This window comes from Mesocricetus auratus, unplaced genomic scaffold, assembly GCF_017639785.1.
Source record: "Mesocricetus auratus isolate SY011 unplaced genomic scaffold, BCM_Maur_2.0 Super-Scaffold_100009, whole genome shotgun sequence".
NCBI classification, from domain to species: Eukaryota; Metazoa; Chordata; class Mammalia; order Rodentia; family Cricetidae; genus Mesocricetus; species Mesocricetus auratus.
The window spans coordinates 79,306,270-79,320,641 of record NW_024429193.1 but is presented as its reverse complement, the minus strand read 5'-3'; the positions used below and the strand labels follow the sequence as shown (position 1 = coordinate 79,320,641).

The 14,372-nt window shown below is 39.4% G+C and overlaps 1 protein-coding gene across 1 annotated transcript in view; it reads right to left on the bottom strand.

Moving 5' to 3' along the window:
* Wdr49 (WD repeat domain 49) overlaps nucleotides 1-14,372 on the bottom strand; it is a 174,685-nt gene that overhangs the window by 72,461 nt on the left and 87,852 nt on the right. Inside the window, exons 8-9 of the mRNA XM_040752640.1 lie at nucleotides 6,971-7,135; nucleotides 199-314 (exon numbers count right to left, since the gene is read on the bottom strand). Coding sequence (XP_040608574.1) covers nucleotides 199-314; nucleotides 6,971-7,135 — 281 coding nt within the window. The remainder of the gene's footprint in view (nucleotides 1-198; nucleotides 315-6,970; nucleotides 7,136-14,372) is intronic.

Genomic DNA, 14,372 nt, shown 5'->3' with positions numbered 1-14,372 from the left:
TACCCTTAGTCACTCAATCTGGGTAATTTTACAGCATTTTATTCACAAAATGCCCAGTCCATTCCATCTCTCCTACTTGGCTATTAACAAGTTAATTACTCATAACCAAATGAGACTTCTTTGCTCTCCTTTTATATTCTGATTCAAATAAAAGCATCTTCATCTTCGCTCCTGACATTTCACATAGATATATCATACCTCTCCCAGCCCACAACCAGGATACTCTTCTTAAGAACCAGGATCTGTAAAATATCCACAACTCCATCTTGTCCAACATTTAGTGTGTGGTGACAATATCCATTAAAATCCCACACCTAGAAAAATGAAAATCAACATTGAGATAGAAACATGAAAATATCTTCGGTGTGTGAAACAATACAGTGTAATAGGAGGAGTTTGTTAAATATGGGTATGTACATTCTGTGTTGTTCTATCTTAATTATCCATTTTGTGAGATTTGGAAATGCCTTAGGAGGCAAATCTCTTACTGTTTGCTCTGAGGTTGTTTTCAGAGAGAATTAACTTGTATGGAAAGATCCACTCTAAATGTGAGTGTTTCATCCCATGGCTGAGATCCCAGACCGAATTTTTTTTAAAAGGACATGTATGATGCATTGCATTGGCACTTAAGAGTTTGCTCTCTGACTCCACTTTTAGTGGGACCAGCCTCTTCAGACTTCCTCAGAATGATGAACTGTTCTTCAAACCATGACCCAAAAATAAGCCTGTTGTTAAGTTGTTTCTGTCAGGAATTTTATGACAGCAACATGAAAAGTAACTAATACAGAAAATTAGTACCAAGGAAGAAGTCTCTTACTGTGACAAAACTAACCATATGGTTAATAGTCCTTTGGAACTTATTTTTGGAAGAGGTATACTTAAGTTTGGATCTGCATTACTCATGCTTTAGATGCCTTAAGAGCTTACTGGGTTGTTGTGGGGGATTTGAAGTATAGGACTGCTGAGAGAAATTTGCATGGTAGAGGACAAGATCATGAGCTGTTAGAGGGGAACAGCACCTTTAGTAACAACTGGGCTAGAAGATACTTATGTTATAATTTGGCTAAGAATCTGAAATCTTGTTCTGAGAACTTGAGTGCAGCTGAGTTTTAAAAGTCATGACTAGCCTCCTTCTCTCTCTCTCTCTCTCTCTCTCTCTCTCTCTCTCTCTCTCTTTCTCTCTGTGTGTGTGTGTGTGTGCACTTCTCCTGCTTTTTCTTTGTTTTGTTTTTATCTCTGTTTTTCTTTTGTTTTAATCTAATTTATTTGTTTGTTTGCTTGTTCACTTTCTAAAGAGAAAGAAAGAAGGCATGGAGTTGAATAGATGGAAAGGTATGGAGGAACGTGAAGGAAATGAGAAAGGGGAAACCTTGGTCAAGGTGTATTGTGTGGACACTGCTCATTGTTCTTGTTCTCCCATGAGACAGCAAGAAGTAGATCAAAGCACTGTGAAATGTTCTGAGAAGAAAATGTTTTTAGTGAGTTTAAAGTTGCAGACAAGGCAGTTGAGATAAAAGCAGCTATAATTTTTGAAAAGCTTAATGCCATTAAAGAGATAAATAATGTTGTTCCTAAGAACAATAGAAAGGTGTCATGTGGGCAAGACATCTGCCATCAAAGTCTGAAACTTACAGAAATGAAAATTCATTTATAGTAGGAAAGCCTGGACTGAAAATACTACCAAATTTATTTCTTACTTGAAAACATATTTCTTACTTGAAAACAACTCCCTAAAGATGTGTATTCACAGACTTGGCCATCCAAATACACAGAAGACATTATCATTGTGGTATAGAAGTGCCAAATTACATCTCAATATGCAGCAGATCTTGGTGGCAACACCAACATGGTCTTGGGTTGACAGATACATACAATTTGAGAGTTCATAATTTAGGCTTGCATCAAGTTTTCAAAAAACTGCTGAAACCCTATAATATATAGAGTCAGATGCCCAGTGAAAGGATTTTCAGAAGTTATTGAATGCAGCTGTGTAGGTGAAACCTATGTTGCCTTATAGTTCCCTAGGATATTAAGGGTACCAGAACCAACTAATATCTGTTGAAGAAATTGTATGCACAGATTGGAACTTACTAAAATAGAGTGATGTGTGTGTTAAACTACATGGATAGTGCTATCTATGGCTGCTAGGGTCCAGAAAATTCCATCATCATCACAAGACAGAGTTGTTGAATTTTGTGTTTGACATGATAGATGGGTAGATTGCTTTAGCCCAATCACTATTTGCCCTACCTTTATGCCTTTAGGTTGAAATGGTGATGTTTATTTTGTCATTGTACACTGTGTGTGTGTGTGCACGCACGTGTGTGTGTACAGGGCTCAGAATTACTTTGAGTTGTAACTAAAAGTTGAGTTGCTCACCAACTTCATAAGAGACTTTGGAGTTTTGGCTTCTGAATACTACTAGAACTATTAAGATTTTGGGAACTCTTAAAGATCAACTGAATGCATTTTGCATTATGAGATGTGCATGAGCTGTTGAAGACTATTAGTGGGATGATTTTTGGTGCTGAGAAGAAGCTGAGTAGAGTGAGTATTTGGCATGCATAGCATCCTATGCTGATTAATCCCCAGCACTACAAAAGAAATGATATGTTTGGGTATTAAGTTGACAAGGAATTCATTTGTGATGAGTAATTTGTTAAGCTGATAGAATTTAGAGTCACCTAAGAGGCAAATTTCTGGACAAATCTGTTAAGATTTTTCTAAAAGTTTAACTGAAAAGGAAGGATCCAACCTTACTGTGATGAAGCCACCCCATGGACCATGATATTAGACTGGATTACAAAAAGAATACCTACAGTAACTTTCCACTCTCTTTGTTTCCTGATTGGAGATGTGACATGACCAGCTTCCCTGTGCTTCTGCTGCCAAGGCTTCCCATCATGGTGAACTGAACCAGTGGCTGTCAGTCTCCCTAATGTGGTGACCCTTTAACACAGTTCTTAATGTTGTGGTATTCCCAACCATGGAATTATTTCCATTGATACTTCATAACTAATTTCCTACTGTTATGAATTGTATTGTAAATATCTGTGTTTTCCTGTGGTCTTAGGTGACTCCCGTGAAAGAATCATTTAACCCCCAAAGGAGTTTTGACCCACAGGTTGAGAACAACTGAACTAAACCTTAAAGCTATAATGCAAATCTACTCTGTACTAAATGTGATTCCAGTAGGTTATGCTATAATTAATCTCAGAATTCAAACTTAGGTGTATCTATTCCTGTTGTGATTTGAAAGATTATTGAAATATCTGGAATAAACAAGAATGACATATTAATGAATGATTGGTAACTGGAGATCTGTTTGTAGATTTGAAATATGGGCTGATTACAGGACAAACCAAGGCTTTGGAGAATTGAGAATGAGGGTGTCCCAGGATCTGTGGGAGAGAAACTGAAAATTTAGTTGCTCACCACTGAGATGCAATCAGCTATGTCCAAGCAATGAAGCTTCAACAGTAGAAACAGCAAAGCAAGATTACAGAGCTTCTAAAGAGGTGAACAGTGGGTGGACCAGAAAAGTGTAATCTTTCCAAGCAAAAGGAGGGCATGGAAGTCCCATGACCCTGTCCAAATGCCTTTCTTCAGATTTTTTCAACTGGCTGTTTATCTGTATCAATTGAAATATTTTTTAATAACTGTGTAAATATAATGTAGTGTTTTCTTGAGATCTGTAAGATACTCTTACAAATAAGTGTGACCCAGTGAGGGGTTCACAGGAATCTTGATTTAAAATACATGGATTAGAGGTGTAGGTCACAATGTGTCCTTACAACTGTCATTCTAACTATGGAGCAGTCAACTAGGAATGAGCCCTCAGTTTGTAAATTCTAACCTGGGAACTGAATGTGTTAAGGTACCAAAGTGGTAGCTGATGGAAAATCCACCACATGATTGCTTCTGGGGAGTGTAATGTCTATTTATTTTTTAGTGACCACCAGTGAGCTGTTGTATTGAATGTTTTGCAATGTTGAACTCCTGACTGTTTGTTTGTTTTCTCTTACGTGTGATACAGGACCTATGTTCCTCAAGAATGTCTGAAGGATTAGACATCTAATTCAATGTCTAAAACATATTTCTTGTGTGCCGGGTCTCTTGTCTTTTGCTGATTTACCTGCCTGGTGACATAGGATGTCAACCACTTCTTAAAGAGTATCTAATTCTCTACTCAGAGTTATACTCTCTACTGAGGCACTGTGGTACTGACATGGCCAAAGCATACACTTTTATATAAGGAATCAGTAGGTCACTGGCAATTAGAAGGAAGCCCTATCATGAAGCATTTTTGACATAAATTATGCAGAGGTCAAGTTGGTACTATGTATCAAAATTGAAATCAATACACTCTGACTTCAAAGTTCAACATCTGAAAACTTATCTTACAGATACACCCATTCTTGTGAAATGTCATGTGATGTATTGTTTGTAAACCATAAAATTTTGAATCACACTTAAGTTGTATCCTGTGATTCAACCACCAGGAGATGGGTCGTGCTGCTGGCGATGTTCGGTAGTTAAGGACATGCCTATAAAGTGCACCATCCTTGTTTCATTCTCCACAACTCCCTCCATGTAAGCAAGAAGAGATGAGTCGTCTGCTGTTTCTAGATTCACACCCAAGCTCTAACAGTTATGACACCTTTGATTGAGAAACTTTTACTCTTGGAGCTTTAGCACCCTCAATTGTAAAATGTGGATTTGACCTTGTAATGCTCTGTTGGTGTGTGTGTGTGTGCGTGCCTTGTAACAGCATCTGTTTCAAAGTAAGCATGTTATAAAATTTAATAAATTTCATTATTTATGTAGAATATCCATACAAACTAATATCCAGGACAGAATCACAAAACCCCAGACCAATGTGTACAGTGGTCTGTCATCTAGCAAAAAAAATAGTTCTGCTAGGCTAGAAAAAATGGACAAGAAGCCAGTAATACAAGTATCATAATTGGAAAAGGGAACAGAGATTCTCTGTAGACATTACTTCAAAGATTAATTAGTTTTCTGCTCCTTCAAAACCACAGTAAGTGGAACATAACGTGAATTCTTGGATCATACAGCTTCTGATTTGAGATGGTAAATGGATTGCAAGATGTCACTCATTTTCACTCCCTCACAAAATATGCCTAAAGGAGCTCTCCTGTTATTGACATGCCTGATACGGAGGTTGCCAGACTTCCCATTATGTTGTGTGACTGTGATAAAAATAAATGCACCTTAAAATGCAGTGATTATGCTACTAAATAGGTTTTAAGGCTTATTTTCATATGAATTTATGTGTATGTGTGTCTCTGAGTGTATATGTGCACATGTGTGCAGATACCCAGAGAGGTCAGAAGAGGATGTCCTGGACCTAGAGTTCCAGACCATCTTACACTGTGGGTACTGGAAATTGAACTCAGGTCTGCTGGTAGAGCAGAAATGATCCTAAACTGTTGAGCCACCTTTTCAGACACTACGCAACTAAATTTATAGTCACCTCTAAATGTGCAGGTTTCTGCACAGAATCCAGGCTCGCTTCGGGTCTGCAGCCATGCCGTATTGCTGTCCTCTAGCCTAATACCCAGCTCAACGGAAATAATTCCCACGAAGAACTATGGAGAAGATCTGGCCATTCTTCACTCTAGGAGGTATTCATTATCAAGGATCCTTTTTCAATATCTAGGAGGTGTACCTTACCCCGCACTCTATAACCAGTCCCTTCTCCATGATGGGTAAACGGGCTCTTATCCCTTGCTTTATCTTTGTCCCTGTTTCACACTTCAGGATTGGGTAGCGAGGCATTGGCTGATTCCTTTGCCTGTCTAACATGCCAGTTTCAGTTGCCTCCCTTTTGTGTCATTTCATCTGTTAGAACTGGAGAGACCAGTGACTTTCACACACTGTAGCAGATCTCTGTGAACTACACCAGTCCCCAGTCTGCTTGACTGATGTGGCTTTGCGTAGCCATGTTCTACTTATATACAGAGATGAACCCACCCTAGCTCCCTTCTCATGCCGACAATTATCAGCCTGGGATCACCCTAAGCTTTTGCTACTACGTGTAGGACAATGCTTCTCCATATCGAGGTAGCTTTCTGTGACTCTGCAGCACCGTAACAGGATGCATTATGCACCCCATGCCCAGGGTCTATTCACCATGGGAGGTAGTCTAGCATCTTCATGTCCCTGTTATCACAGCTTGGAGAGTCATGGGTTTTTTCAAGAAAACAATTTCTGTTGCCTCACATTGTCACATGGCATCTCCAATCAATGATGATCGTGGCTATATATATGACACAAGGCAGGAGACTTCACTGATAGGCATAATTTCTAGATAGATCTGACTTTCCACGAAAATTTCATCGTCATGCAAATTAAAATATTTCCTTCCTCACAGAAGAAATAAATGGTAGTTATATAATAAGAAAACTAGAAGAAGTAAGGTACTGTTACTTTAGGATAGAAAAGAAATATGACTATGATTATAGTTTTATTATCCCGTCTTACCACCTCACTACTTTCAAATAACAAAAGTACATGTCATTAAATATGCTTACTTTCAAGCATTCATTTTTGAAAACAAAAGTATATTGCTGCCATTTAAAAACTGTATTATGTTCTCCTATTCCTCATTTCATAAATTTAGAAGAAGGAAAACTAGAGATGTTGGCAGAAGCATGGGGAAATTATCCAGACTTCTTATTTTCAAAAAGTAATCATGTACCAGAAAAGGCTTTTTGAAGTAAGCATGCATAGTTGTGTCTTTTTTTCAAATAATTCATTCAGCAAAGCCATTTACTCATCATTCTAACAGTTTCATTATTGGCTGGCTTATTTAGCTCCTATCTGCTCCTGTCCTTCTTCTCCCGACATCACAAAGGCAACAGCACGCAAAGCTTTAGTTGTGTCTCTCCACACACCCTGCTAGCATCCTCAAATCTGGGCAGAAAAAGCCTCATTTTGGCTATACCTTTACAGTCCCGTCTGTGCTGCCAGTCAAAAGCCGGGTCTCATTTGCATCCAGGGCCATGGTGCTGATCTCTGCATTGCCATGGCAACCAGAAAACTGTTTGATTTTCTGCCCAGTCTCTATCATCCAGAAGGAAACAGTAGACCCCACATCAGAGCTGATTACCTGGGAGAAAATAACATAGCGGAGAAATTAAATATAGTTTTAGGATCAACCACTTTTATTTCAATAAAAATACCTTGACTGTGCACTTTCACTGCTAAGATCCCCCAGCAGTTAAAGACATTTTTGCAATGTGCTTATCTTCTGTTTGTTAAGCTGATCACATTTCAGTCTGTAGGCCTGAGCTGAAGTCATGAAGTCATGATCCTCTTTATCATAGAAGATGGTAATCTGCTTCCTTTACACCATCCAGCTGTCTGTCTGTCTAGAGGCCATCTTGACTTAATACCTTACTGCCAATAACCATTATAAATCTTTCACATTTCTTTTTTTTATTCTTTTTTTTTCACATTTCTTTAAGAAAGACAGACCTCATAGTTGTGGTACTATGATACTGTTTACTAAACAAAAGGGAACTTTTTATTTGTGATCTACTTCCATGTAGCATTAAAATTTTTTTTAAAAAACAAGCACTTTAAGTCCCTCTGGGAAGTAGTTAAGTTCAACAAGTTACTGACACTGTTACATTTTTTTATGCCATTAGTCCTTTTCTGTCTCTTTGGAGTGGTGTGTGTGTGTGTGTGTTTTAAACTTATTCATGTATCACTGATTACAAAGAACACAGGTTAACTATAAATCCACATATGCATTTCAATAGGAAAGCCACAAAACAAATGCTACGAGGAAGAAGACTAAATATGCTACAAATGAGAAAATATGGGGCTGACAGAGGCAAGTCAACCACTTCTTTTCACTCTAGGTAAGCAACACCTGTAAGACATTTTTTTGTGAAACAACTCTACAAACAAGACTGTAGAGATCTAGTTAAAGAAAAATGATAAACATATAAATATGTAGATATCAATTTATCTAGGGTTGTATGTTGATTTTGAGAAAATAAAGTATTTCCCTGCTGTTTGAATAGTATCATTCTATAAGTGGAAACTTATTAAGACAAGTTTATATTTCATATCATATGTGTTGAGGGAATCTGGTGTATGTAAGGAAGGGTAACATGGGTGGTGATCACAACCGCATGCATGCATTGTGCAGGCACTGTTGAACATGCAGACTCTGACAGGAGGAATTTAGAGATTCATTCCTCGAAAACTCTAGGTCTACGTATTAAAACCTCCACGGAGAGTTAGAGAGATGACTTAGTCTGTAAACAGCTCGCCATACAAGCATGAGGACCTGAGTTACAACCCCAGCACTTATTTAAAAAAAAACCTGGACATGGCAGCACATTGCACTTATCATCCTCGTGATCACTTGCAAACTTGGATAGCATTACTAGGACCATGGTTTTACCCATGATTCTTGGCAGCTAATTACTTTTTTCCTACCTTTTGTTACTAGTTTTGCCACTCAAGGTGAGAGGGGCATATTGTGTTCTACCTATACTCCATAGAACAACCCCATGAAATTTAAATTTTGTCTAAAGGAGGAAAATACTTCTTACTAAAAAGCATTAGAAAATTCAATGAAGACCAAGTTCACAGTGTATGAAGGGATAAAGAAAGTAGGTGTCTTGTTAGGGTTTCTGTTGCTGTGGTAAAACACTATGATCAAAAGTCACTTGGAGCTGGGCGGTGGTGGCGCATGCCTTTAATCCAGCACTCGGGAGGCAGAGGCAGTCGGATCTCTGTGAGTTCGAGGCCAGGCTGGACCAACAGCCTCCAAAATAATACAGAGAAACCCTGTCTCGTAAAACCAAAAATAAAAAAGTCACCTGGAGAGGAAAGGGTTCATTTCTCCGTACAGCTCATAAGTAGGGAGAGAAGCCAGGGAAGGAACCCGGAGGCAGGGCAGAGGCTGGATTGCAGCTTACTGACTTGACCCTCGTGGCTTCCTCAGCCTGCCTTCTTATAGCACTCAGGACCATCAGCCTACAATGGACTGGTTCCCTGTCTTGGGACAGTAGTAATATTACTGTTCAAAGCAAGTATTATTAAAAATAAACACACTTAAACATGGGCTCAAAGCCTACCCCCTAATAACAACATCCTCCCAAAAGGTCTCAATTCCAATTATTCTAAACAATTCTACTAACTTGGGATGAGCATTCTAACACATGAGCCTATGGTGGTGGGAGGGGGCATTCTTATTCAAACTGTCACAGGCTTACCCATAGCATAAACTTATGGAAGCATGCTTATTTTTCAATTTAAGTTTCCTCATCTCTAGCTTACGATGAATTGACATACAACTAGGAAACAACATCTCACAGCAGCTGTGATTGCCTGGAAAGGATGTTCCCAAGACTGGGGCTACCGACAGTCAATTGTGGATTAAGGAAGAGGACTCATAGGGTGCAACCTCTCCTTGATAAACTACTGGCAACTGACAAATTCTTGGAAGAGAGGAAGTCATTGTCTTTAGTTTGGCCCCAACTGTGGGATCCCATAGAAAGTTCCAAACATGTGGTAACACAAACAATTCTGCTTAAAATGATTGAATCACAAAACAAAGTAAAAATGACAAAAATGTAATAAAGGAACATATAGGCAGAAGAGTGTATGACAGGAATATAATAGAGACAAGAGTGGGTGGGGGTTAGCGTAGTCAGAGTGGCGATCCCCCATGGGAGGGAGGCCTCACCCTCTCTGAAGAGTGGATGGGGGTGGGATGGGGAGATGGTGGGGGAAATGGGACAATGGGAGGGAGAGGGAACTGGGATTGGTATGTAAAATAAGACTTTTAATTTAAACATAAAATTCATAAAAATATTTTAAAACAAAAAGTTAACGATATGCATGTATGGAATCGTCAAAGAGAAAAGTTCATGAGTTTAAAAAGTGGTAGAAACGTCATTGCTATTAACAAGAAGACTGCTGCAAAGGCTGGCTGCTGCTGGTGAAGATACCTCTAAGAGCAGAGCAGAGTACAAAGTCAGGCTGCAAGAAGACCACATAGAGCCAACTAGAATCACAAATGCAAAAACGTCTGGGAGAGCCAAGGCATTCTAATGGTGGGAAGGAGAGGAGGCGCTGAGAGAAATGACAAACTGTTGGCAAAGTTGATTTCTAAGGAGAAACAGAGATAATCTGGACCGGATCTCTTTTATAAAGCTTTGTTCTCTTCCCTGAACTTACAATTCTGATTAAATGATGCCTTAAATTACATATAATATTATTAAGCTAGGGGGAAACTTCAAAGCTGAATGACTTGTATCTTTGAAAACCTGGTCTAATACTTTATCACAATGTTTCCTCTTGATTTTGTTTGAGCACCCAGATTCTCCATGAAAAATCTTCAAGTCTGACTGTTTCACTAGTTAATTGCCTGAAGTTGTGCATGAAGATCAAGCTTATTAATTAACCTCTGTAGGCATCACTTTACCCACCTGTGATGCAGAGATAATTACAACTACCCCAAACCTTGTTAAAAAGGCAAAAAAGCTAATATTCATAAATTGCTAACTATAGCATATGGTATTGCTGCAAATAAGCTAAAATAGTTAGGCATGTCACTCTTCCAAGTTTCATTTGTCTGGCATATTATTGTGGCTCATTCATCTTTCATATTCAAATAAATTTGAAAGAAATCGGTATATAACCTTTTGCTGCCACAACAATGAATGAGGATGATTGCAATTTTAGAAACTAGATTTCAATGTACATTTGAAATTTCAAATATGTCATGGTTGTTATCTTACAAAATTATTATTTGTTTTATTCTTTCACAATTTTATACATACATAAAGTGACTTGATCCTATTGACTTTCTTATTTTTATTTTCTCTTAGCTCCTTTCCACTCCTAACAAACTGCTTCTTCTTCTTCAAGTAAGTCTCTCTCTCATCATATCTTGCATCTTTCCCCCCTCTGTCTCTCTGTCTCTGTCTCTCTCTCTCTGTCTCTGTGTGTGTGTCTGTCTCTCTCTGTCTCTCTGTCTCTCTGTCTCTGTGTGTGTGTGTGTATGTGTGTGTGAGAGAGTTGAGCATGTGTGTCTGTGTGTGACCATATTTAATTACAGTTGCCTGTATAAGCATGGAAGGGGATTATTTAACTGAACAATAATGGCAACCTAGAAGTCGTTTTGTCATTGAGTAACTATTAACTAAATCTCCTCAGGGAGGAGTAGGGCACATGAGCTCCCCTCCCACCCATGATGAACTATTGACAGGTTCGGTCTTATGCAGGACTTGGGGAGATAAACGCAGCCATTTGAAGTTCTGTCATGAAGTAACCACATAATGACCACAAGCAAATGTTACATAAATTCTCAGAAATTTAGATCCCGTCCTTTTTAAATAAATGCAACTTTCCCTAAACATTAAAAAAACAACAACAACAAGAAAAAAGTGTTGTAGTGGCCTTTTAAGAAAAGACTAAGGCTTGTGAAAGATTTATTTTTTATTTTGTATATTCAAATTAAGTAGGCATTATATGTTCTGCTGTCCAGTACAAAAAGGTGAATGCTCCCCAAGCAGAAGTACACATGAAAATTGACACTTACAAGCCATATTAAAGGACCTGCCCCTCTACCCTTTTACCTGTGGACCTTTGTTCTGGACTCAGCAATGCTCGTCTTCTCCTGCATTTACCTTCCCTTCTCTGCCCACATGCCTGAGCTCCAGCACACTAACCATCAGTTTTCATCGCTCTTCTCTTCCTTGAGGGCTGGGGCATTAAACCTGAATCAACTATGACAACAGCAGAGAGCCAGTCTGATCCCACTATATGGAAATCTGCCTTCCTGTGCTGAAGGCAAGAGAGCAGCGCATTGAAACCTACCATGCCACAAAAACACGGCCTGCTTTAACTACAGTCTACTCTTCTACGGCAACACTGGAGAATTAGAAAAGCAATGAACAGGAAAAGATTTTGTGTTTAACGAGAGAAGAGTACAGTTAATGTAGATTGGCAGGTTAGGAAAGTAATTTAGCTGTGGGACACTGGGGACTTTATTTTTAGCCCGTTATTTTTGTTAGTAATAAAAGGCAGAATAAATACTGGCAACACACTGGTGTGCTTTATTCTGACTACAGCAAATTTCTTTAAGTACGCAGTCCCAGTCTGGCTGTCTTGTATCAGAGTAAGCATCAGGAAGTGTTGGCTTGCCCTCCACCTGCAGAACAGAAGAGGCCCCACCTAATGCCATATTCCAGAGCAAATGGGCCTCGCAGGTGGCCTACTCTGACAAGAACACAATCCGTTTTACGTACCCGAGCTAATAAGTGTCTAGAGCTATATGGGACTTTTCTGTCTCTCTCATCTGAGACTGTCACAGCTAATCAGACAATTTTAAGAAATCAGAAGCTATACCCATGCCATCTAATTGTCTTCTTGCAATTCCACAAATAGCAGGAAAAGTGAGTCATCTTTCATACGCATCCCAAGCAGGGGTCTAAGTAACAGCGGGAATCAAAAGTGACAGCAGCAGATGCCATTGACTACCAGGGGATGGAGATATTTTATTTAATTGCTGCTTGTAATTTTCTTTCTTTAGCCAGTGCTATTTATGGCCCCATAACATGAAGCAGGTTATTGCCTTTATTCTCATTTCCCATCAAACTGCTAGGAGTTATATCAGTAAGGGGAGAAATGGGGAAAATGCTAACGTAGCATATCCACTGGATTCAAATATTTCAAGACATCCGTTGTATATCTGTAAATGTTGTTTGTCGAATGTTGCCTTCTTCTGTTAATTTGTAGTTACTCTTTCATATTAATTCTCTGGATTCATTGATCATCCATAACGTGTAAAGCTGTATATCTAAGACTTGCCTAAAATAATGGAAGGCCCTGTATTACCGTTTGTGAGAAAAGAAAGGAAATTGTGATGATAGAAAGAGTTAATGAAGAAAGGGGGGGGCAAAAAGAAACAGGGGAAATAGAGAAAATGTGTTAAATTGATGTTACATAGTCATAAGACTTTTGCAGAAATGTAGCTGACATGGACCCAAAGAGAACACTTTGGATGGGTTCAAAATTAAAGGAATTTTGACATGAATGAATGTGTTATGCTGATAACTGGGAGACAAGAATTTCAGTCAACAGAAACAACAATGCACAAATCATCCACATGATAGCGAGGAGGCATACACAGAGTGATGGGGTGGGGGAGGGGGGAGGGAGCCAGTGGTCGAGTCTGCCTGTGGACAGTGTACAGGGATTCAGAACACTCACTTGTGACAAACACTTTTAACATAATGTATACTCTTAACAATTAGTTGTTTTGTTTTGTTTGCTATATTGTTTTGTTTCTTTAGACAGGAATTCTCTGTGTGACATTGCTGGCTGTCCTAAAACTAGTTCTATAGACCAGGCTGGCTGGCTTCAAACTCACAGAGATTTGCCTGCCTCTGCCTCCCTTGTGCTGGGCTTAGCTAACCGTTAGAATTATTAAATAATATATATCACATAGTTAAATACACACCAAATATACATACATACATACATACATACATACATACGTACGTACGTACATACACACACACACACACACACACACACACACACACACGTGTTCACTTGTAAAAGAATAAAATAATTCATGGATCTTGACCTTTACACAGTTCTATCTAGAAATGCCCTTGCATTTCCCTGTTTAGTTTGGGAATCTCAAAGGGGTGATTGCTCCCCTCATAGAACCAGAACTCGAGGGAAAGATGGGTTGCATTTGGACCTGGTAGGTCACTGACTGGGTAAGCTGGGGCCAGCAATTTCAGCACCCTGAACTCAAATCAGTGAGAGGCTGGTGGGAGGAGAGGTGGACGGGCAAACAAAATGTGTGGCCTCTTCCCTGGGAAAGCTTGCTTTCACTTTCCTAACAGCACAGTGAGGAGACCCTCTGAGACCGTTTTCTCTTCCTGGGCCCTTTACTAGCCTGGAGCATGCTTCCCTGGCATGAAAGAGGTGCCCTGCAGTTTTCAACTCTGCTGGTGAAGGCTAGGGGGCAGAGGCCGTGGCCCTTGCTCAGGTTCTTGGGTATAGGGGGCATAGGATTTTGGAGTCCATGCTGGTTCCCGTTTCTTACGTTTTGCACCACTGTGGGTGGCAGCATATTAGTACCAAGAGATTTTGGGTACCTACTTGATTGATGCCTAAAATTGCCAGGTATTTTACTACCTCTCGGGCAAGATGGACCATGTGGGTCTCCTCTGGAGGAGCATCAGTGGGGGACCCCATGAGAAACTCCAATGTGCCTCCTGGGTGGAGTTGGTAGGAAGTTATTAGTGAAAAACTTTTACAAACATTTAACTTGAAAAACAGGCAATCCTTTGCCTGCCCAA